A 27240-nucleotide genomic window follows, 5' to 3' on the forward strand; every position below is an offset into this window, starting at 1 on the left:
TGTAACCTACAGCAGGCCTGGAATAACGCAGAGGCCACACAGGCCCTTATGCCCAGATCTTTGCCTTTGTGCCCCCTTTCAAAAGTTTCCCATCTCCAAGACATTCCAACAGAAGTGCACTTTATCAAATGAAAACGAACTTGCCCTCTCAAAAGATGAAGATCCATGCCTAGTACAAAGTGACACTTCAAAAGTCACTTGGTTAATTCTTAATCCCCATGACAAATACATCTGAACCAGGAAAACAATCAAACTTTTTCATGAAAGGTGTCTAATTAACAAGTGTGTAAATCCTGCAGCCTCAGGACCTTCTATCCAGAGGGCCTAATGCACAAAGCTGGTTGTGCAAATCTAATGCATCAACACAATGACTTTTTCACCCAAACAGGATCCCGACTTTAAAAAAAACACGCACTTGATATGCCTGCCAGTTTACTCCACACATATATTTGCTATTCCATCATTAACCATAATGCCCGCGTTTTAGACAGTTGACCCTTCATCACAACTTGGTGTGAAAAACAGCCAAGAGTAAACCCTCCACCGATAAAAATGAAAGGGAGAAAATGCTTCCCGACACCAACAAAATTATGTTGACTTATCTTTTAGCTGTTCAGTGAGCTTACAAACTCAATTTGCTTAAGAGGGTTGACTAGTGGTGGTAAGCTAAAAAGAATGCCATGGGGTTATTAAACGACCCCAATTCTCTTCCCCCCCCTCAATCTTTCGATCCATTGGCCATGTTCAAATGTATGCTCAAGCCCAGTGTACAATATATAAGGGGTGCAGCGTTGTGTATTGTTCACTGGCCATTTGTCGAAGGTCTTTTATAGATTTTGGTGAGGGGACTGCCGAAGAAAAAGGCCCGCTGGTTAAAATGTCACTTTGTGCAAGTGTTCAGTCAGAAAGGAAAAAAAAACAGACCTGTGTTCGTAAGGGAATGGAGGTAGAATTAGACTCCATGTTTAAAGTAAAACTTTCTTTCTAATTCTACCTCCCTGCTTCTACCTAGTAATTCTCAAATATTCATGAAAGATCCCTGTTCTCAAGGTACAAGATAGTACATCATATTAGAGACCAAGCCTAGTAGTAGATATGATCATTGAAATACCTAGGGAGGATTTTACAGAGAGTTCAGACTAGTCGTATCTCGCGTTAGGACGAGTAACTCGTCCTAACTTAGGACTAGCCTTAGTTTTGAATATCTCCTAGGACTAGTCCTAACTCTTTGTGAAATCGACCCTAGGCCTAACACCGAGTAATAGTTTCAAAGGATATAAAAACCAATGCTTTGTCAATGATTATGCTTTATACAATTAGTTTGTGGTCATTTATACTTTATTTTAGGCTAGAGGTCGGGTTGGAACTGTAAAAATCTATCAGCCACGCAAGCTTTCCGTTTATTTAATTTTTATCTTTTTATAGCTCCATTCTTTTAATAGAAGGGTGGGGTGATATAATAGAATGCAGCATATACACACACACACACCAACCATAGATAGTGACGTTGCGCATGTAATTGCCGCTGATCGCTGGCCCCCCCTCTGCATGGCAACACCACATGTTTGTCGGCTAACATGTGTCTACTCACGACGGTCTTGCGCAAACAGGGCGGTGTGTTTGTGTTTGCTGGTTGGATTATGCCAACTGAATGAGCCTCGGCATCATCCCACAACAAGGAATCCATTGACCGTGTTATTAGGTAATCCTACGAGAAAGGCGCATCCCGTGGGCCCAGGCACAAGGGGTCCCCCCTCAACACACTCTACTCTGCCGCCCCAAATTAAATTTGCAGGCAAATTGCCCGCTCTCTGTCCGGCAAATGTTTTTGTCCAACAGTCCCAAGCAATTTGAATTGCATCGGTTAATTTGTTCGCATTAAGTAAAAGAGGCTATACCCGGCAAGCCGTGGTGGCGTGGTCAATAATATCAACTGCATGAATAGCTGTACATGAAGTGGGGGGGGGGGGGTATAAAAAAACTAGGGCAAATTGTTCAAAGGGGAGAAAATTATGTCAAGCACGAAACATCAATAATTACAAAACGCGCTTTGTTTAAGAACTGGGGTATGTTTCCAAAAGGCAAGACAATGTCAACTCACCCCAAAAAATGATAACAAACAAGTCAAAATTGATCAAATTATTTCACTTGAAAAGTCTGGTTTGACTTCTCTTACCATGAACACTGAACTACACTCTGTTCCTTGTCAACTATTAGACTGTCTGTCCCTATCTTACAATTAGAAGGATTTTCTGACACACACACACACTATATACTTGTCCATGTTTAGATAGGGGTCTTTTGTGAACCATTCTCTAGTGACTAGCTGCACTCTTAACCCAGTCTTTTCAGATACCACTTTCTTTACAAGGCCACCACTAAATAAGGAGTGTCTTAAAGGGAAGGTAGACATTTGGTTATCACTCCTGTGAAACCAATGGCAATATAATCTATACTTGGTTAGAATTAGAAGAACAGCAGCTTACAAAACTGAAAGACTTTCTGAGCAATATAATCTATACTTGGTTAGAATTAGAAGAACAGCAGCTTTCAAAACTGAAAGACTTTCTGAGAATCATTTTACCTCGAAGTAATGTACAGAAAAAATATTTATCCCCCAAATTTGAATCTGAGAGGCATTACTGTCAGATATGTTTCTCAGATTGTGAATTCCAATTTCGGATTATTCTTCCCGTGTGGACATAATCGCTCTGAATTTTAGGTAAAAAAAAAAAAAACTACCACCTTTTGAACTTGGTTAGTATTATTTTATTACATTTTTATATGATTAAAACAATTGAACAGTTCTAAAAGCCAAAGGTATATATTCCCAAGAGCTTTTAATTCAAGGTATTAGAGCCGAGCTGAAACGGAAAAAAAGACAGACTTGTGCCACAGCAAAAGAACAAAAATTATGAATGCACGCGTGTTTCAAACCGACTGCCAAGAAATAGTAGTGGGTACCGGGAGGTGTGATGTAGTTTTAGTTATTAATCACTGACAGGGTACCGAGCGATATTTTCAAGTAGATACATGATTTCATCATCAATCATGTCACCAAATGTTCAGACTTCATTGAGGCAAGTCTTCATAAAAGGTAATCAACTCTCAACAAACAGAAAACCCAGGACAGCCAAATGCTCCGATCATTTGTTGCTGCGCAGCAGTGTCTCAGAAAAGCACAGGGGCCCCGATTTTATAGAGCTCTGTATTAAGCATAAAGTGTTGCTCAACAACTGTCTGCTAAGCAGAAATGATCAGGATACCAGTCACAAACTGTACATGTTACATGGTAGCTTGGCTGATAACCTTATTCTGGTAAGCATACTGTTGTTGGGCAGGATACCAGATTCAGACAAACATACCCAGGACAGTCAAATACTCTGATCGTTTGTTGCCGCTCAGCAAAGTCTCAAATCCAGAAAAACACCGGGGCCCCGATTGCATAGAGCTGCATTATCGCAGCAAGTTTTGCTCAACAACTGTCTGCTAAGCAGAAATGAGCAGGATACCAGTCACAAACTGTACATGTTACATTGTAGTTTGGCTGGTAACCTCATTCTGGTAAGCATTATATTGTTTTGCTTTGCTCCTCTTTGTGCTTCTTGAAATTGGGCCCGGCATAAAGCTGCTAAGCAGAGAATACTGCTTAACAAGTTTCTGAGATTAGCAGGATACCAGTCACAAACAGTACTTGTGGAGACATGGTAGTTGGGCTAGTAACCTTATTCTAGTAAGCATAATTGTGTTGCGCTTAGCTACTCCTCATGCTTAAGCTGCTCTATGAAATTGGGCCCAGGGTTTTAAGCCCCTTTCCCTTTCATAATGGTTGTACACAAAGCAAACTCTGTATGAAGGAATTCCCATGCATCTAAGGAGACAATCCCACCGCATTAGTCCTCACAAATTGTTTAAACTTTACTTGTTGTTGGGATAAAGGCATGACAGCTCAGCAAAATCGCTAAGTCAAAATGTAAATTTGGGGACCAAGTCAGAAAACCCTTTCTGAACAGACCCTCTGTGGGAGCAGCGTGGGAGCGATGACCTTCAGTTGAGCTCAATGTTTGATGAGCAAAACTGTCTACCAGCAGAATGTACAGAAAGCAAAAAGAATTGTGTTTTTGTTTTTTGTTTTTATGGGATACATTCAAGCATAACTCAATTTTCCTGCTTGCCTTTTCGCCCACACACACATTAAATGTCAACCGGGTAATTTGACAACCCCTCTTTGTTCTGTTGCTTTAATTACTTTTTTATCTACTTTTCCATTGGATTGATCATTCTATCTCCATGGTTTGATACACAAATAACCTCAGAACCAAGAGGCAAGAGTCAGTGCTGAGAAAAAAAAGGGCTGCAATCTAGGATCCAAAAGTTAGGAGACATGTTGACATAAAATGAGGCTATTTCCACCTTTTGGTAACCTCGGTGGTTTAGATTTCACAGGGCTTTTTGAGGAACAGTAACCTCACCTTCAGAGAGAACTAGATCAAAGAGTAGTAGTTTTTTATATTATATCAGGCCTGGGGTTATTGCAGGCCACGATCATGGTACCCCTTAAAAAGCTTCCCAATGACTTTGTTTAAGATTTTCCTATGGAAGTGCTCTTATCAAAATGAAATTGGTCGTGCGCTTTTAAAGAAGAAATTTCAGGCATGTAATGTGGAAAAAAATAACAGCTGATTCTCTTTGTCAGGCGGACTCAAAAAGTCTGAATTCAGACAAAAGTTCTCATCCCTGATCCTAAATCTGTCAAACCACCCTGAAACCTTTTCAGTCTACTGTATGAACCGGTAGACATACTCTCAAAAACCAATCCATTTTCAGGCATGTAATGTGGAGAAAAAAATAACAGCTGATTTTCTTCGTCAGGCGGACTCAAAAAGTCTGAATTCAGACAAACGTTCTCATCCCTGATCCTAAATCTGTCAAACCACCCTGAAACCTTTTCTGTTAAAGTCTGCTGTATGAACTGGTAGACATAATCTCAAAGACCAATCCATAATCCCAACAACTGCGAGCAGAAATAAGGGATTAATTTGTACCGTGATAGTGAACTTAACTTCTCCTGTCAATGTGTTCAGCCACAGAAACGTGTAACTGTATCTTCCCCTGCTGCTTCAAATTTTGAAGTCTTTCATATGATGTCAATAGTTCATTGCGTCAGACGCACACAAAAATGCCAGATGAATGAAGCCATGCTTAATCAAAGAAACCTTGGGATTAATTGACATACAGTTTGGAAATATGTTGAGTCAATTCAGGAGGGATGGTACAACAATCATCATCTTCAGATGGCTCTCGACATGAGTTAAGAGTTTGGGAGATCTGAAGAATGACGGGCGAGCAAATAGAATCTCAGGCCTGTATGCTTCATATTAAAAAAGGGCAAGGGCACCAAGGCATTTTTTCCTTGATAAAAGGCACCCTGTTAGGAAATTGTAGATTTCTACTGGAGCATTTGAAGGGCACGAAGGCAATGACCAGGGAGCATAAGGGCAATCGGCTTTGTTGCCTCCAGGAAGTATCAGGCCTGAAACTTCAATCTGGTGTTTTTTTAGTATTGACTTTATTATCATCGGAGGAGCTAGTTCAGGAAGGGGAGAGATTGGCGTAATTAGATTAACACCAGGGTCTTGGATTCATGGTTAAGGGGGGACCGGGCGCAACTGGGCTCACCTCCAGGAACCCAGCTGCCCCCGTCAAAACAATTAAATCACTCCGGGTTAATTACAACATCGTACGATCAAAGATATGATGTCGTTGCGCCAAAGTTTGAAAATGACATTTCCAAAGTTGTGAGGTTTGGAACTCTGAGGGTCGTCTGATTCGATTAGAAGGTTGGGGCTCAGGAGGAGAGAGGATTCTTAATAAGGTTTTTAAGGTTGCTGGTAATATGGGTCAGGAATTAAATGGACAAATTTAGACACGAGGTGACAAAGAAAGACTATGAGCCAAGGGGAAAGGTCTATGATACTTATATTTTCCTAACAAAACAAATTAAAGGGAGATCGCCAACACAGGGCTCAGTTGGTCGATTGCAGAAATTGCCCTTGACAATTTCAGTGACAAGCCAGCAGGACCAGTCAGCTTGTCATTTCACCAGTTTGTAGCCTTTCTTTACTAGTTCATATTCAATAATAAATGTTTGTCTACACTAAAAAAGCCCGCCAGACAACTTGGAAATAATTTTGACTGGTCCGTAGATGTTTTAATACTCATTTGGCCAGTTCGCTTCGTTTTTTGAAAGGGCAAGGGCACCAAGGAATATTCTCCTTGGTAAAGGGCAACCTTTGAGGAAATCCTAAATTTCCACTGGAGCATTTCCAGGGCACCAAGGCAATGACCATGGAGCATGGAGGCAAATGCCTGTGTTGCCTCCATGAAGTATCAGGCCTGCTCAGATAAAATCTACCCTCTTATGACATTGACCTTTAGGGGTCTGAGGCTCCTTGCGGTGAGCTTCAAGATGTACTTATCTCCACTCCGCATCACATTGTGACTATTATGAGAATCCCCCCCCCCCCCATGTAGGATTGATTACCTCTGGTATGTCACCTTTTTAATTTCATGAAATTCCCCCGCGGGGAGTTTTACCTGCCGTGGTAGAAAAAGCCAGGCCGGGCGGCACCAACAAGAGGAAACAAAGATGGCCGTGTGTGTGTATGTTAGCTCTGGCACACCGCCACCGTGGTGTGTACGTGCTATACAACCGATCCCATCACATTCGTGTTAGATTCGACTCCCAAGAAAAATGCACTTCTGTCACGCCATTAAAAAAAAAGTAATGGCTAAGCTAAAATAAAAAACCATGGGAGAGAAAAGCCGCCATATGGCATTTTGTATACTGCAAAACTTTCCCCTCTTGCTTATTGCTTTATTTATATTAAATATTGTAAAAATAGTGAACTTGGGGCCATGGCGTTTTTCAGCAAGCTGGTCCAGCTGTTGGGATATTAATATAAACAGCCAGACCCATTGGCTCTTCATGGTGAACGTGCCTGCAAACTGCAATGCAACAGGAACAATTCAGCCCAGGTCTGAAGGCAATGAGAATAGAAACACCTGGACTATTGTAAGCCAGAACAGTACAAAATGTGCATCTTTTCTCAAAGTTGGTCAACGACGGCAGACCTTTGCATGATGCAATAACGGCTCTGAAGGAAGTGAATTATAAAAATAATAAGCGTCAGCCTGCATCTACGATTCAAGTCATGGTTCCTTGCACATTGGTAATATTATTTGGCAATGTATTAAAAGAAGACGACCACACCATCTACACTGCCCCTTGAGAGATTTTTTGTTGTTGTTTTTTTTTAAAAGTAACTGACTGTCGCTTCATTTCTTCCCTGAACTTCTATACCATGGCTGAAACTTCACGGAGGCATTAAAGGCGATTGACTATGTGCCCCCTGGTCATTGCCTTGGTGCCCTTGAAATGCTCCAGTAGACATAAAGTTTCCTCATAGGGTGCCCTTTACAGGAGAAAACGCCTTGGTACCCCTGCCCTTTCCAAAACGAAGCAGGCCAGACCATGTCACCACACAAACAAATCAAATGAAAAAGCGTAACATACAAATGTTGAGTGAGTTCATCCATGATCTCCTTTCATACTAAAATAACACAATGTTCGTTACCGCAGCGGCGCGGAGTCCCCACGGTGACCAAAAAGTCCTCAGATACAATTTCTTTATTTGGACAATTTTTCATTTTACCCCTCTCTGTCTCTCTCCCCATGGCTGGTTTATTTACCCTAGGTTCCAATCTTGACACCAAGAGAGACACCACACCAGTCTGCCACAACTAGAACTTGTTTTGAGAATGACTTGACCCTCCCACTCTTAATTGACCTAGATGACCTGGGAATAAGGGCATACCTCTCCACTGGGACCCATTGGTCCCCCCAAAGGGAGGGCAACCTTTAATTGGCTTACTTGCCCTTATTAGGACACTGCTATTTTCATTTGATGGCTGCAGAGTTTCTGTTAGGGCAGTCTGTACAATTTAATTGTGCCATCAGGATCAGGTAAACATTTATCTGTCTAACCAAAGCGGAATACGCTGAATGGTTTCATTTGTGCAAATGCTACACAAAAAAGTATCATTCGCTTCTAATAAATCATCATTTGCTACTCAGTATTAGCATCCAGTGTGCAAAATTGGTTCTTTTCTAAATATTTGGCTATTCAAAATTGCTTGACGAAACTGTTCCCTAGAATGTAAGGTCGAAATTAAAATGTTGGCACCAGTAAATGAGAGGTCAAAATAATTTTAAAATTAGTTATTACTACCCCCCAGTTAACTCACATATTGTAATAGCAGAACAAACATTTGATAAAGCTTAATTACATAATATAGGCCTAAATTACAGCTTTCTAAGCAGATGGCAGAAACAACTGCTGTTGTTTTTTGTTTTTTTCTATGCGAACACGAGTCTGACTGAAAATCTGTTCCTGCCATTTACAATTACAGTATCAAGAAATCTCCAAAGAGCAACACTATAAATAAGCCAGTCCTCTCCAATCACCAGTAAAGTCAAAACCTCAGAGTGGGTCCAACAGACTTGAAATAGCCAACTGAACTTTTTTGAAATCACAAGTTGCAGATTCCATGATGGAAGTAGTGTTAGGGATTCACCATGATAAAGCTATTGCCGCTCAATAACCAACAGACTTGAAATAACCAACTGAACTTTTTTTGAAATCCCAAGTTGCAGCTTCCACAATGGAAATTGATTAAGGGATTCACCATGATAAAGATATTGCCGCTCAATAACTCTATAGTCAAAGTCGTCTCTATAGTATAAGCAATGTTTATTATGCAGCCATGACTGAGAGCTAAACCTCCAAAGTTGGGATCAAACTCTGAATGGTTAAAGGCAGTGGACACTATTGGTAGTTACTCAAAATTTTAGCAGAAAACCTCACTTGGTAACAAGCAATGGAGTATAAAAACACATGTAGTATAAAACATTGTGAGAAACGGCTCCGTCTGAAGTAACATAGTATTTGAGAAATGAGGTAATTTCTCTATGTAAAATTTGCATCGAGGATAAAGAATAATTTCTCACTCAAACTTTCAAAGACTTCAGGCCTGAAGCCTTTTAATATAAGGAATCTGAAAGCACACAAATTTGTGCGACAAGGGTGGGTTTTTTTTTCTTTCATTATTCTCTTGCAACTTCAGTGACCAATTGAGCCCAAATTTACACAGGTTTGTTATTTTATGCATTGGGAAATACACAAAGTGAGAATACTGGTCTTTGACAATATTACCAAAGGTGTCCAGTGCCTTTAAAGCCTACACACTGTGGATACCTAAACAGTATGATCACTTCATTGGAATGTAAGGGTCAAGTGAAAAGACTCAGGGTAGGGACGCCCGAGCTCCGGATTTACTTTACCATTAAGGCAGGAGGGAACAGCGGCAACGGAGGAAGGGAATCCAGAACTGTAATGCATAATGTACACAGTTTGTGAGTTGTGTGAATCGTGTTGATTATGGATGTGAAATGTAAAATGCCCAAAGGCATGGCTATATCTAGCCTGTACTGTTATTTCAAAAGCTTGGTGAACGCTGCGCATTGCTTTTCTGCCATTGTGGAACATTCAAAGCGGTCCATTAGTGGTGTATGAGTAGTGAGAAATGTAGTATGGTATACAATGCAGGCATTATCATCATCATCATCATCAAACCAAAGCACACTATCATACAACACAGCATAGCCCCGTTCACACTACACTTCAATCCGGAGAAAATCTCCGTGTTAGTTACGGAAAATTTGAACAGGGAGATTCTCCAGAGTGAGTGGAGCGTTCACACAACACTTTCAGGACTAAACATTCTCCGGATTAACCAACCCATAACTGGCTTAATCCGGGGTAAATATGAACCCTGCCTAAAACTAGGGTTAACCCACCAACCTCTATGGAACTGTGTTAAATTTTTTTGGGGTTAGAAGTTGTAGTGTGAAAGGTATATACGGGTGAGATTTAATCCATGTAGAAGACTTTTTACATTGGTCGCCAATTAGACTATACATAAGTCAAAGGTATGTAGTATGGTAATGGCTTATAATGGCTTCAATTTATGTGAATCCCCCCCCCCCCACCCCCGAACAGCAGACACCAAATCACTCACACATCACACAACATTGTGCCTGCTGACTGGCTTCCACTGAATTACATGTTTCAAGCAACTCTCTAAAAACAAACTGCCTCTATGACAAAATTAAAAGCGAAAACAATTTTTCTTCCTCCCGTGATCTGCCTCGAGCCATTTCCCAGAATCGTTGACGCTTCCATGTACATCATTACACCGCGATTGAGAGTGATGCACTTTTAAAACAATCGTATATCAAAATATTTGTCTTCGCATGGCGAAAATATTTTGCAAAGTTTTTTTATCAAAGATCTCGACCATGCAACCTTTGAAGTAGGACTTCTGAGTAACTGATCGCTCATAATGCACCATTATTTGGTTGTTGGATGCCTCAACAAAAACGGATAGTTTTTAATTATGGATATTACACCCAAAGGAATTTGCCAGCAATCGGTTAAATACAATATATATATATAGCCCTTTTTTAATTAACCACATACGCAACTCTAAGCAGCTGTTTCCAATAATAGGAGATTATTTTTTTCACAGACATGCATAGAAGGAGCAACTGCGGTGCCATCACACTGAAATTTACCTTAGCGACTATCCCCACGGCAACAATCACCGCGGTTACCGGCAGGTATGGAATGTCATCAGGTCATTGTGATTCAATAATTAAGAGACCAACCAGCGAAGGGGACCGGTGAGAGGGTGTTTACCATGGGCAAAGTTATAGACAAGGAGGGGTTGGCCAACTGGGCAGGTTTATATACGACCGTGTCGTATCGGTGGCAAATCAACTAGAGGAATGCAATATAGCCGCACTGAATAAACAAACACTAATATTTGGTATTGATGCCTGAAACCCAGACAAGCGGGGGAAGAAAAAAAAATCTATTTTTATAAAAAATTAAAACGAGAAGCAGAGAAGGAGGGGTTTCGGTTCTCGCTGTTGGTTGGTATGATAAGAATGTAATTTCCACAGCTTGAGTTTGGTGATGATATTTAATAAATTTTGCAGTGGAGTCACGTTTTGGATTTCTTGAGGGAGCCCGTTTCAACGCAGAATGGAAGGGTGCTGGTCGTGAGATGAGAAATTGCTTTCATCAGCCAAGTGTCAAAAAATAGCTGCCGAGTCGTTTGTCAAAGTATGCATTGATAGCTACCAATGTGACTAAAGCTTACATCACTGACTTCAGACTTGCACTAATGTTTATGAGATGTTTACGCTTGAGTCCAAATCCAAGACTACAAACATTTCCTACACCCCAGATTGCAATGTTCCAACTCAAAAGTTTAGTCCGAATCAGAAAATTTGCCTTGTTGAATGAAGGCTTACATTAGGTCTACGTTTGATATGATTTGAAAATGGTTTATTGTTGTAAATGAAAATGACATTTGCAGCCAAAAGCTGAATTGCAGTCAAACAAGTTTAAAATTTCAACATTCAGAAATCAACCTACTGTTATCGCAACCAAATTAAAACCTAATTACAGATCACAATGGTACCTTGTACAAAAAACATTCATCACAATATATGTGATATATTTATATATTATCTGACAAATTTTTAACAATGTGCATAAACAAATATTTGTAATGCACATCAAGGGAAGATTTCAATATTAAATATTGTTTGTTACTTTGTTATGCAAAAGCATAGAAAGTCTGTAATTGTGTAAACAATTTGTTAGTCAAATTACAAAGAGTCTAATCATTCTACAGTATTTCAAGACATCCACAGTTTTTAATAATAACACAACAATACATATGACATTACACCGGCTCCCGCTCTGCGCCCAAAAAAAACAGCTCAACAACAAGACCCTAAAATAATCCGCCTGGATTCCGCCAACAAAAAAGCCTTTGTTCTGGTGAACTGACCGCAAAGAAACGGAGCCAGAGTCTATTGCTTTTTAGTGGTGGTGTAATGTAGATCCTAGCTTATTGCTAGTACCATTAGCGTGGGCATGACCCCTATATGGTGATGTGTGTTGTTCCTGCTGGTTCCACACAGTACTTAATGGTGGGGGTAATAATAATCAACTCCATTGTCCGTGTAAAAACCCTTCTCCCACACAGTAATGAGTGTTTTGAACTTCTGCTGTCGTCAGAGAATATTTTCTGGGACTAATAATTTTGTTCATTCAGCATAATATCAAACCAAGACAAAGCATAAACATTCAGATAGTTTTCCAATACACTGCTAGAAATGGTATTAGTGAAATAAGAAAAGCATCTCATTTTGAGAAAATATTTCTTGTGTCACTCCCTAGAAAAGGTTTCTAACTAGGGAGTAACACAAGAAATATAATCTCAAAATTAGATTTTTTTCTCTGTTTCAAGAAAACCATTTTTAGCAGTGTACAAAAGTACATTTAATTTTGGTACTTTCATTTTCTTCTACTAAAGTAACTTTGATATGACCTATATGATAGTTATCTGCTCTTTTGACTATTATTTTTTTTTTAAAGTAAAGAAGTCCTATTCTATGGCTATAATTCAGTAGCCAACTATCTAGGGTGCGTTTTGGCGGTCCGTAACCAGTAACTGTTTCGGATGAATTTGCCATTGGTAATAACCAGTGGCCAATGACGGAACCAATTATTGATTACGACCGCCAAAACGCACCCCCTAAACGCAATTGTACATAGAACACACCACATAGAGCAAGGACCACATGTACTTTGAAGGCTACATACTCGTGAGACATACATATTCCTCATCTCGCCGAGATTGGTTTTGTGGCTGATGCACCTCCTATGCAAATCTCTGCCTCATCAAAGTCATGCAACTTCCACAGCCCTCCCATAGAAGTTACACACCTCTGCAAAGATAGCCTTTGCCAGACTCCTTCGGTTCCTCTATCCACACTAAGAAGGCCAACCCAAGCTAGGCATGCACCTGGTTTTGCTCAGTGAGCCTGCATTATTATTAACTTGATCATAGATGATCCATCATATGAGAGTAATAGATCAGGGGCTCAAGGCCAAGCGTAAATTGTGTCTTGAAATTACCCCAGCCCTGGATGCAGTGCACTTCCAATGTACTCTTGGGATGTCACCTACAGCGGGCATAGCAAACATTATATTGCCCCGTCCTGATTGAACTCATAAAAAACAATAAACACTCCGACCAAAGATGCATAAATTTTGTTTACAAACCTGCATATAACCACCACTGATACATTTGGTTTTGCCGATGTGTGTAAGCACTGTATACTCAGTACTTTCCCCTAGATCTGTGAAAAATAAGAACTTGGGAAGGAACTGAGTACATGTATACAGCAGGCCTGATAATAGTAACAAGTTCTTCACGGAGGCAACGAAGATGATTGCCCCCATGCCCCCTGGTCATTGCCTCGGTGCCCTTGAGAAATTTACAATTTCCTCATAGGATGCCCTTTACCAGGGAGAAAATGCCTTGGTGCCCTTGCCCTTTCAAAAAGGAAGCAATACAGGCCTGCTACAGCGCTTACTTTACACAAATCGATGTAAGGGTAAAACCAAATAATATTCTTTATCCCCGATGCAATTTTAACACCCATTAAAGCCATTGGACACTTACGGAACAGAACAAAAATTACAAGTTTACAGAATTACAAATAACTTACAGGGTTTACAGAAGGTAATGGTGAAAGACTTCTCTTGAAGTATTATTCCATGAAATGCTTTACTTTTTGAGAAAACATTAAAACAATATAAATTCTCGATATCGAGATTTACAGATTTTTTTTAAACACATGTCATGACACGGTGAAACGTGCGGAAACAAGGGCGGGTTTTCCCGTTATTTTCTCCCGACTCCGATGACTGATAGAGCCTAAATGTTCACAGGTTTGTTATTTTATATATAAGTTGTGATACACGAAGTGTGGGCCTTGGACAATACTGTTTACAGAAAGTGTCCAATGGCTTCAAACCACCCAGTACATTTGATACCTGAGTTGGTGTTATGGCGTTGTATAATTCAACCCCATGGAGAGGCATTGATTCATGTCTGAATACAGCAGGCCTCAAAATAAACTCACAGCACCAACAGCAATTGCCGCGGTGCCCTGCTGTGCTTTTACTGTGGTACCCTTTGCAATACACAAATTTTCTATTTTTCCATCAAGCAAAGATATTTCAAAAGGAGTTTCCCACAATGAATTTCTTTACACCATGTATGTTGTGTGCAAATTTGTGAACATATTTTTCTACTTTTCCTAATAATGTTTCGTAGTATCCTTTCCATTTTGACAAGAATTCATCTCAATGCTTGTGACATGGGCAAGCACATCATTTTTATAACTTTTCTGTTCCGTACTTGTCTGTGGCTGATAAACAACTTCTGTTCACCCCCTGAGACAAAGATTTAAAGTACAATGCCACTTTAATTCCCCACTGGATGACCATCAGATTTCCCCATCATTGGATTATTCAAAGTTACGCCATGGCCACAAACATGGTCCCAATATGATGATCATTTCACACAGTGACAGCTGTACGGTAATAAATGACGTCACTGTCTATCAAGTATCAATGCCAGCGAGGGTAAAGGACATTGACCCAAGGGGTGGGCACTGAAGCATGGGATTGCTGGCAGTGATGATAAGAACAGAGACTGTTTTCTGTATTATACCAGACGCTAGGTTGATGCACTACACAGTGTACAATTTGTAGTGTGCTGTTCTAGATCATAATGTCGTAGGCCTATACGAAATATAACAATTTGTCGTGCTCTGTTCTAGATCATAATGTAGTAGGCCTATACGAAATATGACAGTGCTGCACGTTCACCTTCACGAGTAACTATGCTTGTGGTACAATTGGTAACTTGCTCCTAGTATCAGTCAAAATCATTTATGAGCAGAGAACAATTTCATCCAGCAATTTTGCATAGCTAAATATTTCGACTGAACAGAGTTTGTGCACAGGGAATGCTTATAAATATATTGAGTAGCAAATGGTGATTTTTTGAGTAGCAACTGACAAACTTTGCATAGCATTTTGCTCTGCTATACAAGGGAAATCATTCGATGGGTACCTTCCCCCGGGTATCAGTCAAAATCATCTAGGTGTACAATAAATAGTGTGCAATAAAAACCCTACCCATCAAAACTGGGTTTTTTTCTGTGTGTTTTTTTGTTTTGTTTTTACAGAAGTAATTCAAAGCATTCAATCTGCAAACTTTAAGGTTTTCACCGGACTGTGGGGCACATCCCAAATTGACTATTAGATTAGTTTAATCGGGAATGAAATTGACGATCTTGGCAAGCTGGGTATTTTGTCTTCTTCTTTCACGTGTGTTAATATTATAAGCCTATATATTTTTATAAAAACTAAATTTCTATTTTCAGTCATTTCTTTCGAGAAAAAAAATGCGGTTTTAGAGTAAAAGTACAGAGTCTTATTTAATAAAACTTTTAAAAGGGAATCTTTCATCGACAAACGTGCCAAATCTGAATGCAATATCACGCCACTATCCAGCCAACTAAAGTGATTGCCCATCTTCATCACTACACTCCCATCACTCCCTTTCAACCTAGACACAACTCTTCCAAGTCCTAACCATCTCCAGTATTTTAATATTTCCAATGGGCAGTGAGCGGCCCGATCATATTTCAATATTTTCCAGTGCTAAGGACAATCTAAATTGTTACGCACTCTTGGAAACATGATTTAAGCACTTGAAGAATCACCCCTACCCCAACTCTAGCAATGAGGTTCATCCGTGACAGCAAATTATTCCTGGACTTTTGATGATAAGTGGGATGCAGCTGGTGCGGGTAAAGAAAGACCCATGGCGTTTCCATCAGACACAGGTTCTGGAATGCTGCACAATGTATGATATATTTGTACATATTGAGTAAACCAGAGTTGCGAGTTAAAGCCATTATACATTTTCGGTAAACAGTATTGTCCAAGTCCCACACTTCGTGTATCACAACTTATATATAAAATAACAATCCTGTGGAAATTTAGGCTCAATCGGACATCGGAGTCGGGAGAAAATAACGGGAAAACCCACTCCTGTTTTCGCGCGTTTCGCCGTGTCATGACATGTGTTTATAACAACTCCGTAATTCTCGTTAACGAGAATTTATATTGTTTTACCGTTTTCTCAAAAAGTAAAGCATTTCATGGACTAATATTTCAAGAGAAGTCTTTCACCATTACCTTCTGTAAACCCTGTAAATTATTTGTAAATCTGTGAACTTTTTTCTTTTTTTCTGTACCGAAAGGGTCCAATGGCTTTAAAGGGGCTGCTTTTTTATTGAATATAAATTAGCATTACGTTGTGTATGGGGTACGCATGAGCCAACAATTGTTCATCCAGGCCTGTACGCTTCATTTTTTTGAAAAGGGAAAGGACACCAAGGCATTTTCTCCTCGATAAAGGGCATCCTATTATGAGGAAATTGTAAATTCCTATTGGAGTATTTCAAAGGGCACCGAGGCAATGACACGGGGGCAAAAACACAAGACCACTGAGGTGAAAGGGTCAATTTCCTTTGGAAGTAAAGGAACATTGTTAAGAGGAAAAAGTGGTTCCAAACCCCGGACAAATGTCAAAGCCTCCATGCTCTCTGCTCAATTCCAGTGACTGAACGGCACAAGACACCATGATTTCTAAATCTAAAACCACATTCATGCCTCCGGAAAAATGGTTTCCGTTTAGTGAACTCAACATCACCATTATTTGAATTTACACTAACAATTTAGTTTCCCGACCTCAACTTCATCCATTCATGTTCTCGGTGCACTTTTTTATTCCTCCGGTAAACAACACAACAGCGGGGTCAGATGGTACATTTCCTCCCAGTTCATTCGCATGAACTGAACCTTAAGTCAAGCGCCGGCCAACCGTGGCTGTGTACTTTTCCGTTTAAAGGTTAAGTACAACAATCAGTTTCCCTGGAAGTGTTTCTGACTTTCCGATGCTTTAGCTTTACACTCCTCAATAAGAATGATGAATGTTCAACACAACAAGGACTTTTGGCTTCTTTGTTTAGGAAGAAAACATGCAGTGAGATACCGGTTACATGTTATGGTTTAGAAAGCCTTGCATTAACCCTCGGCACCAGGAGCAAACAGCCCTGTACTTTTTGTACTTCCAATACACAATGATCACAATTACCTTTTCATCAAAGTGCCCCTAAAAATACTTAAGGAACAAATGCAGCACCCCCTTCAAGAGCGAAGTTCAAGGCCTCCTTTATTCTTGAAACCAGAGGGTCATCGCAGTAAGTATGAATACAAAAAGAAGCAAGCCTCACTATTGTAGGTACTGCTTTTGTGTCACATAAGCGCCCTTTTCAATAGAACTTGATTTAATCCGCTAGATTATGGCTCATGAAAACCAAACCAAACAATCTGAATGAAAGTCTTGCCGATAAGCCATTTGGAAATAAGATTTGAACAATGGTCTAGACTTGCTTATTAGTCACAAGTTCCCGCTTAAATTTGAATCCATCAGACCATTATTGACAGTTGCTGCGTCACATGATTTGGGGAAAGCTTTTTTTTGCACAGAACTTTATGTAAAAGACAGCAAACACCCATTTACAACTTTGAATAATTGAATGTGTACGGCACAATGGTACTGGTCAGGGTTTGCTCATCTGGAGGTTGCTAAAACAAAAGCTTGCCTTGTGTCAACTAAAATAGCAACTCGTATCTAAAAGTCTCAGGAATTCAACTTAAAGAAGAATTTGTAATTAAGCAAGTCATTGCTCCAGCCATTATACAAAGCCAACTTGCAAATGGCTTGACATTCCAATGTCAGGATTCTCACTATGCACAAGGTTGCGTACCGTGCCCATGTGCAAGCCAATACGTGCACATTTTGGCCGCTACGCCAAAACAAATATTTCAAAAAAATACATCAAGAGAAAACCATATAGAAAAAAACCATTTCACAAATGGCTAGATCATGACAACCACCACTGACACACATAAAGAGATAATACATTTACGTCACTGGTAATTGCTACGATTTGTATTGACGGAGACCAAAGTCATAGCCACGATACTTTCAGGCAGAGGTGATGACAATACAATGCGAGCCCCCCCCCCCCCCCCCTACCCATCATGCCAGTTTCAGCCTGAATCAAAATTACTTCATCCGCGAAAGAGAACACAATATATTACGCACAAAAACTAAAGGTCATTGGTTATTCCTGGAATGGAAGTTGTTAGGAGTTGAAGCAAATTGCCATTAGCTTCCTAATTACTGAAAATGTAAAACGAGATAGGTCAGCTCAGTTATTGCTGGTGTGATAATCTTTATGAATTAAAGAAAAAAATGCTAGATTATACTAGCTTCAAATAAACGTGACGTTATAGGATTAAACTCTAATTTGTCACCATAATCTAGTTGGTTATAAACAGATACGCATAATTCACAGAATACTTTTTATCCATTTTAAACTGCAGTGAGTAAACAAATCCCACTCACGAGGACCAGGAAAATTATGCACAATAAAACATGCAGAGGTCAAAATCCAGATTGAGCTTCTTGTTTCAAAATGAAACAAAAGGGCCTTATTTCATAAAGCTGTTGAGAAGCAAAAATTGAGTCGGGCACCAGCCACAACGATTCAAACTTAAGTAATTTGGGCTGATAACCTGTTTATGCAAAGCAAAACTATGCTGCTGTGCTAAGCAAGTTTTTATGAAATTGGGCCCTGATTTCATTAGAACTGCAAAAAGGGTGGGTACATGTACATCAAGGCCATCTTGTAATACCACTTTTTAGATTAAGGAATTGCGCCAGTGGTGAATTGCGCCACTGGGAATATGCTCCCATTGAAGTAATGTACACAACAAAAACAACATCAGTGACCCTCAACCTTTCTTGACACATGGCCGCCCCTTTCCTCTCATAAAAATAAAATCAACCCCCCCCCCCAAAAAAAAAAAATCAAACGTTTTTTCTTTCTGCGACCTTACAGTATTTCCCCGAGGACAAAAGGTTCAGGGGGCTAACTTTATTCATATTTGAAGACCTCTGCTGGCGTTAAAAAGCTAAAAAGCTGAAGGAGGGAATTAATTTGTAATCCGTAAATGGGACTGAGGGCACACTTTCACACACATGGTTGAAAACTCAAAACCTAAAAACACTGTCAATAATTTATCATCACTGTCGCTGTCAGAAGGAAAAAAAAACGCACTCAATTATGAAAGAGGCAACTTTAGACAGCAGACCGAAACCAACAGCTTTATACTACTGAACTGCTCGCTCCACTAAGTTTCAAAGGTTCCCAAGGTAAAAATCAGGGCCCAATTTCAAAGAGTTAAGGACAAGAAGTCAACTAAGCATAACTCAATTGCGCTTACCAGGTTAGGGTTACCAACCAAACTCACATGTCACAAATACAATTCGTGACTGGTATCCCACTCATTTCTGCTAAGCATAAAATAATTAAGCTCTAAGAAATTGTGCCCAAGCCTGTAGTTCTCCTTTACAGAACGATCCAAAAGATTTTTAGATTTCCACTTTGGAAGTTTGTAAAATTCTGAGAAAAATTACTATACAGGTTACCAAATGGTATTTTGTAACACAATTACAATTTGTGAAACAGTTCAATTGGTCTTTCAAACCTAATAGAAAATACTTTTCAAAAATCTTACCTTTGGGGGTGAGCGCTTCGGGAAAGCTACCTTGGGGTCAATCTGTTAATGAAAACAACAAAACGGAATAAATGAATTGAAACGTTTACTCGGTAACAATAGTCTGTTAGGAAGCGTCGCATCCAATGAAAAACAGAAACAGAGGAAATCCAGTTGGATGGAAACAGGATGATTATTTACAACTGACCTCCTAAGAAACACAGTGCTAGTTCCTCTATAGACAGTAGTTACCATCACTGTACTGTCTGTTAATATTAAAGGCAATAGACACTATTGGTAATTACTCAAAATAATTATTAGCTTAAAACCTGCCTTGGTAACGAGTAATGGGGAGAGGTTGATAGTATAAATCATTGTGAGAAACGGCTCCCTCTGAAGTAACGTAGTTTTCGAGAAAGAAGTAATTTTTCACAAATTTGATTTTGAGACCTCAGATTTAGAATTTGAGGTCTCGAAATCAAGCATCTGAAAGCACACAACTTCGTGCGACAAGGGTGTTTTTTCTTTCATTGTTATCTCGCAACTTCGACGACCGATTGAGCTCAAATTTTCACAGGTTTGTTATTTTCTGGAAAATGTTGAGATACACCAAGTGAGAAGACTGCTCTTAGACAATTACCAAATTTGTGTGCTTTCAGATGCCTTTGAATAAAGGTTTCAGGCCTCAAGTCATACTTGAGTGAGAAATTACCTCTTTCTCAAAAACTATGTTACTTCAGATAGAGCCATTTCTCACAATGTTTTATACTATCAACAGCTCTCCGTTGCACGCTACCAAGTAAGTTTTTATGCCAACAAATATTTTTAGTAATTATCAATAGTGTCCAGTGCCTTTAAGTTTGTGCCACAGCACCTTTGTAAACCATAACAGGGTGCTACACTATGAATAATGTGAAATGGGTCTTATGATTACAAATAACTCTGCATACCAGTAGAAAACATAGTGGTCGCTTTGGGACACCAAGTGTGAATAGTGCTATAAAGAACTAAGTGGGTTTTTTTCCATCAAGGAGATGATAAATTTGCTCTTTTATAGGTGTGAAATTTTAAATTTGTAAAAAAACACTTGCCATGGTTGAATTCCAAATCAGCTCCTGGGATAACATTGACAAGTTTGTTCATAGCGAGTTTCCACTAGTATAGCAGACAGTCAGTTTTATGTGAACCCATTGCAGAAAATTAACATCTATTACAGGGAACTTTTTGGGGAACAGAATGGTTGTTTAAATCCTAAATAAAAGTCAATATAAAACTACCCTGAAAAAAAGGTGGTCCTGTTTATGAGATATCGTCAACAATCCAGAGAGGTTTAGTCCTCGCAACAAGAAGAACTCATGAATGGATACACAATCTGAGAATGCTTACGACAGAAACCTTTCTGCTCAAATTCAAATTTTGGGGGATAAAAACTGATACCTCTTTCCATAACCACGTTACTTCTCACAGGCATGCAACTGCACGTTGAAAAAAAAAAGAGGAAAATTTTCAAAGGCACAACGCAAGTGCGGAGCGAGGCAGCCGAAACGCCACAAGACATTGGTACCCTAGAAAATGTCGAGGTTTATTATGCTCTTAGGTGCATTGTTAGCATGTACTAGGCTTATTTTACATGATTGTAGTTCTACACTGTTGTTGTCAGGCATATATTAGACTACAAAAAAAAAAATTTAAAAAAAATGTTAAAAAAAAAGAGAAAAAACGTGGAGTTCCGCGGAAACGCGGAAGAGTTGCATGCCTGTTCTCAAAATGCTTTATACTGTCGAAAGCTGCTGCACTTAAACATCTTGTACTTGTACTGTGTACATCTTCCCTTTAAGTTTGTCCATTTTAATTCAAAATTTCAATCTCTCTTCCTACATTGTGAAAAATTACGAACCATGTTTTAAACATCATGGCTTCGAGTCGTCCCGATCTCCCTCACGTTCGAAACCTGAACATCATCGCCTTCGCATCTTTTGAAATCAAACCCAAATCTGTCTTGATTTATATTATGAAGTGTCGGCGCAAACATTTACACCGATCTGCAACATTCAACACTTAGCACAGACGTTGGGGACGCTTAAGTGCAAACCCAATTGGGGAAGACGTCAGTAAATGGTGTCAGTGTAATTAATTGCTGGATGATGGTTCTGCGATGTTATTGGCTCAGTAGCAAAGTACTGTACACAACAGCTAATGAGCTACATGTATATAGGCTACTTGTTCAAATCTTATTTGGTTGGAAGAATTCAGTACATGTACAAAACATCTGGCGCTTTTTTTTCTTGCTAGAATTCTTAATTACCAATGGTTGAACTCGCAAAGCCATTTCAATCTGAACAATTGATAAATTTCATTATTTGTGTTGCATTCCTCGTATTGCATTGCAGAGATTAGAAAGTTCAGATTTTACTTACTTATTTATTCTAAGATAGTAAAGCCTATAATTATTGCAAATTTAAACAATTAAACACTTGTAGAAGTTTAGCAATGCAGACACTTATTTTACAAACAAATTCTTTAAAATGTATTCTCAATTGTGTCTCTTTTTGCCGGGCAAGTTCCGGCAAGCAATCCACTCCCAAAACTTGCCCAATTCGGAAATTAAGAAAAACAAATTGACAAACTCTGCTGTGCAATTGGAAGCTACTGGAATCAAACCTACATGTAACCCTAAATTCTAATGATGTGGCAGTGAACGATTTCCCTTGTCTATCAGAGCAAAATGCTATGCAAAATGTCTCTGTTGCTATATCAAAAGTCACCATTTGCTACTCAATATTACCATTCAGGGTGCACAATTTTTTTGTGGTCAAACAATTTTGCTATGCAAAAATGCTTGATGAAATCGTTCCCTGATGTGTAGCTTTCACATAAAGTTCAACAATTTGTCCAAAGGTATGGTTTCCACATCATTACTACCACATGCAACTATTAATACATTTATTCAGTCAGACACAGACACGGCCATGAGTTTTTTTATAATACCACTGAATACATAAACCCTCAATTGTGCACCACCACACCCTAATGTACATTTCACGTTTTTCTGGTTCAAAAGCTGTGGACAAAACCTGCGACAAAACAAATAAAGTGTTTTTTGTTGTGTGCAATCTCCCGTGTGTTGGGAACGGTTTGGGCTGAAGAATGTATTAGTTTACTAATGAGGACAAACAATGCTAAGCCTGGGTGGGGAAAAAAAGTAAGCACGAGAACTGAATAGTGACGCACGAGGATGCAAGTTTTCCCAGTGGTTAAGTTCGGAGATAAGCGTTGGGTTTTGGTAGGAATTTTAAGTTTTTAACAAAACAAGCCTCCACAAATCTTATTAAAAAATAGGACTTGATCTTTCCGACTAAACACTACAAAAACAACCACATTAAAGTAACTTGTTTTTCTTTTTTAATCACGTCAAATGATACGCTCATTTCTGGCGCCCGAAGGCAGGAAAAGGAAAAGATTTTTACAATTTGCCGACAGATGACACCATTTTCAGACAGATATAATACTCAGGTTTCAGTGTCGGCTAAACTTATACCCCAAGTAAGGCTTTCCATCCAAGAAGTTCTTTTCTGTTGCGTTTCTCTTTACGTGATGTTATTGTGCAACAGGATGTCTAGAGAGACCAGTCACAAACCAGACTACTGACTGACTGCCACTGATAATAGGGAAGGATTTGTTGTGACCTCACCAAGTCAAAGGGGTGCACAATGGAACAATGGGTACAGGGTGGAGGGTGCGAGACAAAGGAGGAGGGTAGTGGGATAACCCTTCTCTGGGCGCTGTTGGTGCTCTCTTGCAGAAGGGAATGCAACCAATCAATGATAATGCAGTGGGGACATTCACAACATACAGCCTAGGGGTGGATTTCACAGAGAGTAAAGAAGACTAGCCTTATCTCGAGTTACTCCTCCTAACTTAGGACGAGCTGAAATTTGTTACGCATGTAACTCCCTAAAGAGTCCTAGGACTAGTAGTCCTAAGTTAGGATTTTCTATGTGAAATCGACCCCAGGAATAGTTACTCAGCCCAACTTAGACTAGCCTGAAGTTTTCAGTAACTTTTAAAAAGCCCTAGAACTAGTTCTAAGTTGGGCCTTTTTTTGTGAAATCGACCCCAGGAATAGTTACTCGGCCTAACTTAGGACTAGCCTTAAGTTTTTAACAACTCCTAAAGACAGGCATGCAACTGCCCGTTGAAAAAAAAAAGAGGAAAATTTTCAAAGGCACAACGCAAGTGCGTAGCGAGGCAGCCGAAACGCCACGGGACACGATACCCACAATGGTACCCTAGAAAATGTCGAGGTTTATTATGCTCTTAAGTGCATTGTTAGCATGTACTAGGCTTATTTTACATTATTGCAGTACATTGTTGTTGTCAGGCATATATAAGGCTTTAACAAAAACAAACAAAAACGCGGAAGAGTTGCATGCCTGTAAAGAGTCCTATAACACAAGCAATCAACTACGGAAGAAGGATTTTTGTTTCTCTGTGATGACACTGTTATAAAATTCCCATCATTCTTCTAGTTTAAATCTGTGCGCAGACAGACTCAAGGCAGTTTGGACTAACTATAAAGTGCAAACCTACTCAAACAAACAACACTTTCTCTTTTAGAAGGCAATGTCACACGGGGCCAATTCACAGACAAACAGTTCCACGCAATCTCACAGCTGAACGAATATTCACAAAGAGATGTTTGCGGTTACACCATGTGAATATCTCTTTTTTTAGTTGTGTTGGTTCTCAAAAGAACCAGTGGTTAACGACTCACAGGCATGCAACTGTAACTTCACCCCCCAAAAAAAGAAGGAAATTACACAAATACAATGATTTTGTATAGTAGTTTCAATTTTGAATAGTAAAACTGAGACTAAAAAAGAGGAACTCTGCTGATCTGAGGAAAAGTTGCAAGCCTGGACACAACGTATTCACATGGTGTTACCGCAAAACCTCTCTTAGTTGTACTTCCATTAAGCAAAGTTTCAAATCCTAAGAACATTCACATTCAAAAGTCACACAATTTTCTCCAAGATATGAAGATGCAGGTGTTATCAACACAATTCATTGCAAAAATCACAGCAATTTATCGCACAATTTAAATTGCACCTCTTGAGAAACTCCCAGTTCAGTGTGTAAATTATAAATACGACCAATACTTTGCTTCTTCCTACCATTTCATAGAGCTGCTTAAGCAAAAAAATTGGTTAAGCACGAAAATAGCTCGCTTATTTTACACATGTTACTGGCCAAAATGTCATGCCATATACATTGCTTGTGACTGGTATTGAGCTATTGTTTACTTAGCATAACAATTGAGTGGAGTCTTGGCCAGTATTCTGGTTTTACTAAGCATTGATTATTTTGCTTAACCAGAATTTTGTGCTTAAGCAGCTCTATGAAATTGGCCCCTGGCACTTAAAATGTAGGTTTTAACAAAACAATATTTGAATCCCCAAATAAAAAGACTGAACAGTTTGACTCACCTTTTTACTGTCTACTTCGTGGCGTTCTGTTTTTAGGACTTTCTCTACGCACTTGGGATCTCCAAATGTAACAAAACCAAATCCCCTGAAATCAAATAACATTGGAGAGGTCAATAATTCACACGAATGCCACTTTATCATGTGAGTAAACGGGCTGTATCTCTGATAATACTTGGTAAAGTCTACACTAGTTGACAACTTGCTTTGTTGAAAAGACAAGAAGGGCTTGGCACCATTAACAATGTCTGAAATTGTTTTGTTTTTTTATGTTGAAAGAAAATACAACTTGTTAGGATCCTTACTTTTACAGGGCATGTGCTCTTACAGACTTATAAAGCCTGGTTCATACATCCTTCGAATGCGAAACACGATACAAATTTTCAGGCCTGTTTTTACAAGTAAACCGTAATACATTTTTCCAATAAACCAATACAAATTAATAATAAACTTGTTGTCAGCGAACAATAAAAACAAATTAGCCTACCATTCTACCATTCAAAGGTAGAATTCAATGCCGCTTTGATTGAACGTAATCACCAAAATTCAGGAATAAACGTAAAATTCTCGACACAAAAATGCAGAGACAATCTCTTTGAAATGTGACGTCATCACCCACTTTTGGATTTTGACCCAAAAATAACTGCACTTGAAGGGCAACAGTTTTACATTTTCCTTCCATTTTCATTTTGTAAGGACTCTAATTTTGTTGGAAAATGAGTGGGCTTAAAAATTGTATTTGCGTCGGAGACCCGGTTTCGTAAATTGTAATTACCTTGATTTTTTGGAGGTTGGATCTCTCATAATGACACACTCCTTGATGTCTCCATATTTACGAAAGTAGTCCCTTAGGCTGTCTGCAAATCACAAAAAGGAGAGAGAGAAAAAAAGATAACCGTAAATACCAATAGAATCAAAAAATGAGGACAGGTAAATTGCTCTACATTTGTGACCCACAACATAAGTCTTTCGAATCCCCTGAGAGGGTATCGTAGATCTCAAGAATGTCTGTGCGCAACACATCTTGGTCTCACAAAGTATCACTTCCAAGCGACCTTGTTTTAACAAAATTGTTAAGTGACTTTACAGTATAGACTATGCAACTGCAAGTCTTGTGTGTATTTATACATTTTTTGATCACTTTGGACCCATGGAATCGCAAGGAGGAAACAAACTCACACACTGTATTGTAACAGACCCCATATTCACAGTCTTTTTCAAGGTGTATGCCTATTTTTTCCTATTTATAATTCTTCACAATTTTTTCGCTGCCAAGTCAGCTTTTCTTAATCTTAGTGTTCACCCTGTTAAAACGGGGAAAAACTGGTACCAACAAACCCAGTACCTTCAGCCTAATTCAAACCTGTGCCTTCATTCATCGGGAATAAGTAACACTAAATAATTGTATAAATAAATGAGCTTGGAACGCTTCAAACATGACCTAAGCTAATTCTCATACCACAGGGGCAAGATACTGGCAGGCCAAAAATGGAGCACCCGCACATTACACTTTGAATTCATCATCAGAAATAAGGCAATTATTCACCCATGATTGGATTTTTATAATTGGTATAAGGCTTAATTGGTATACATGTAATTAGTTCAACAAAATTCAAAAAGCTCCCTCCCACCCCATAAAACCAAATTCCCTACCGGTGGACTAAAAAAATTACTCGCTACGGTTTCTGCTTGATTTGTCCTTTTGTAATTATGTCTTAATTAACATAATTTAAACCTATTCAAACTATATTTTAATCCATAACTTACGAAGTTTCTTGAAAAAATAGGCAATATTATCCAATCCAAGAGCTAGTTTAATACAAGCGTGGCCTTAAATCACATTGGCTTTCTACAAGTACAAGTTCCATTTGCAAAGATTACCCCGAATAATTCACAGGAATTATCTGCATTAATTAAACGCTGACATCAACAACCTAGTCCTACCATTACACTAATCTAAACGCGGTTTTCAGAAGGTGGTAATTCCCAACTGAAAATGTATGATTACCCAGTGATTAACATTTTCGCGGCCGGTATAAGCGCAAGACATGTGATGACCT

General features: G+C 39.1%; 1 protein-coding gene across 7 annotated transcripts in view; it reads right to left on the reverse strand.

Annotated features, from left to right (window-relative positions):
* Positions 1 to 27240, reverse strand: part of LOC139939118 (RNA-binding protein Musashi homolog Rbp6-like) — a 198125-nt gene that overhangs the window by 168082 nt on the left and 2803 nt on the right. For all 7 annotated transcript variants that reach the window (XM_071934863.1, XM_071934859.1, XM_071934861.1 and 4 more), the window contains exons 3-5: positions 25956 to 26037; positions 25184 to 25268; positions 19719 to 19760 (exon numbers count right to left, since the gene is read on the reverse strand). In XM_071934863.1, the coding sequence (XP_071790964.1) occupies positions 19719 to 19760; positions 25184 to 25268; positions 25956 to 26037 (209 nt within the window). The remainder of the gene's footprint in view (positions 1 to 19718; positions 19761 to 25183; positions 25269 to 25955; positions 26038 to 27240) is intronic.

The sequence above is a fragment of the Asterias amurensis genome, chromosome 6 (genome assembly GCF_032118995.1).
Source record: "Asterias amurensis chromosome 6, ASM3211899v1".
Classification (NCBI taxonomy): domain Eukaryota; kingdom Metazoa; phylum Echinodermata; class Asteroidea; order Forcipulatida; family Asteriidae; genus Asterias; species Asterias amurensis.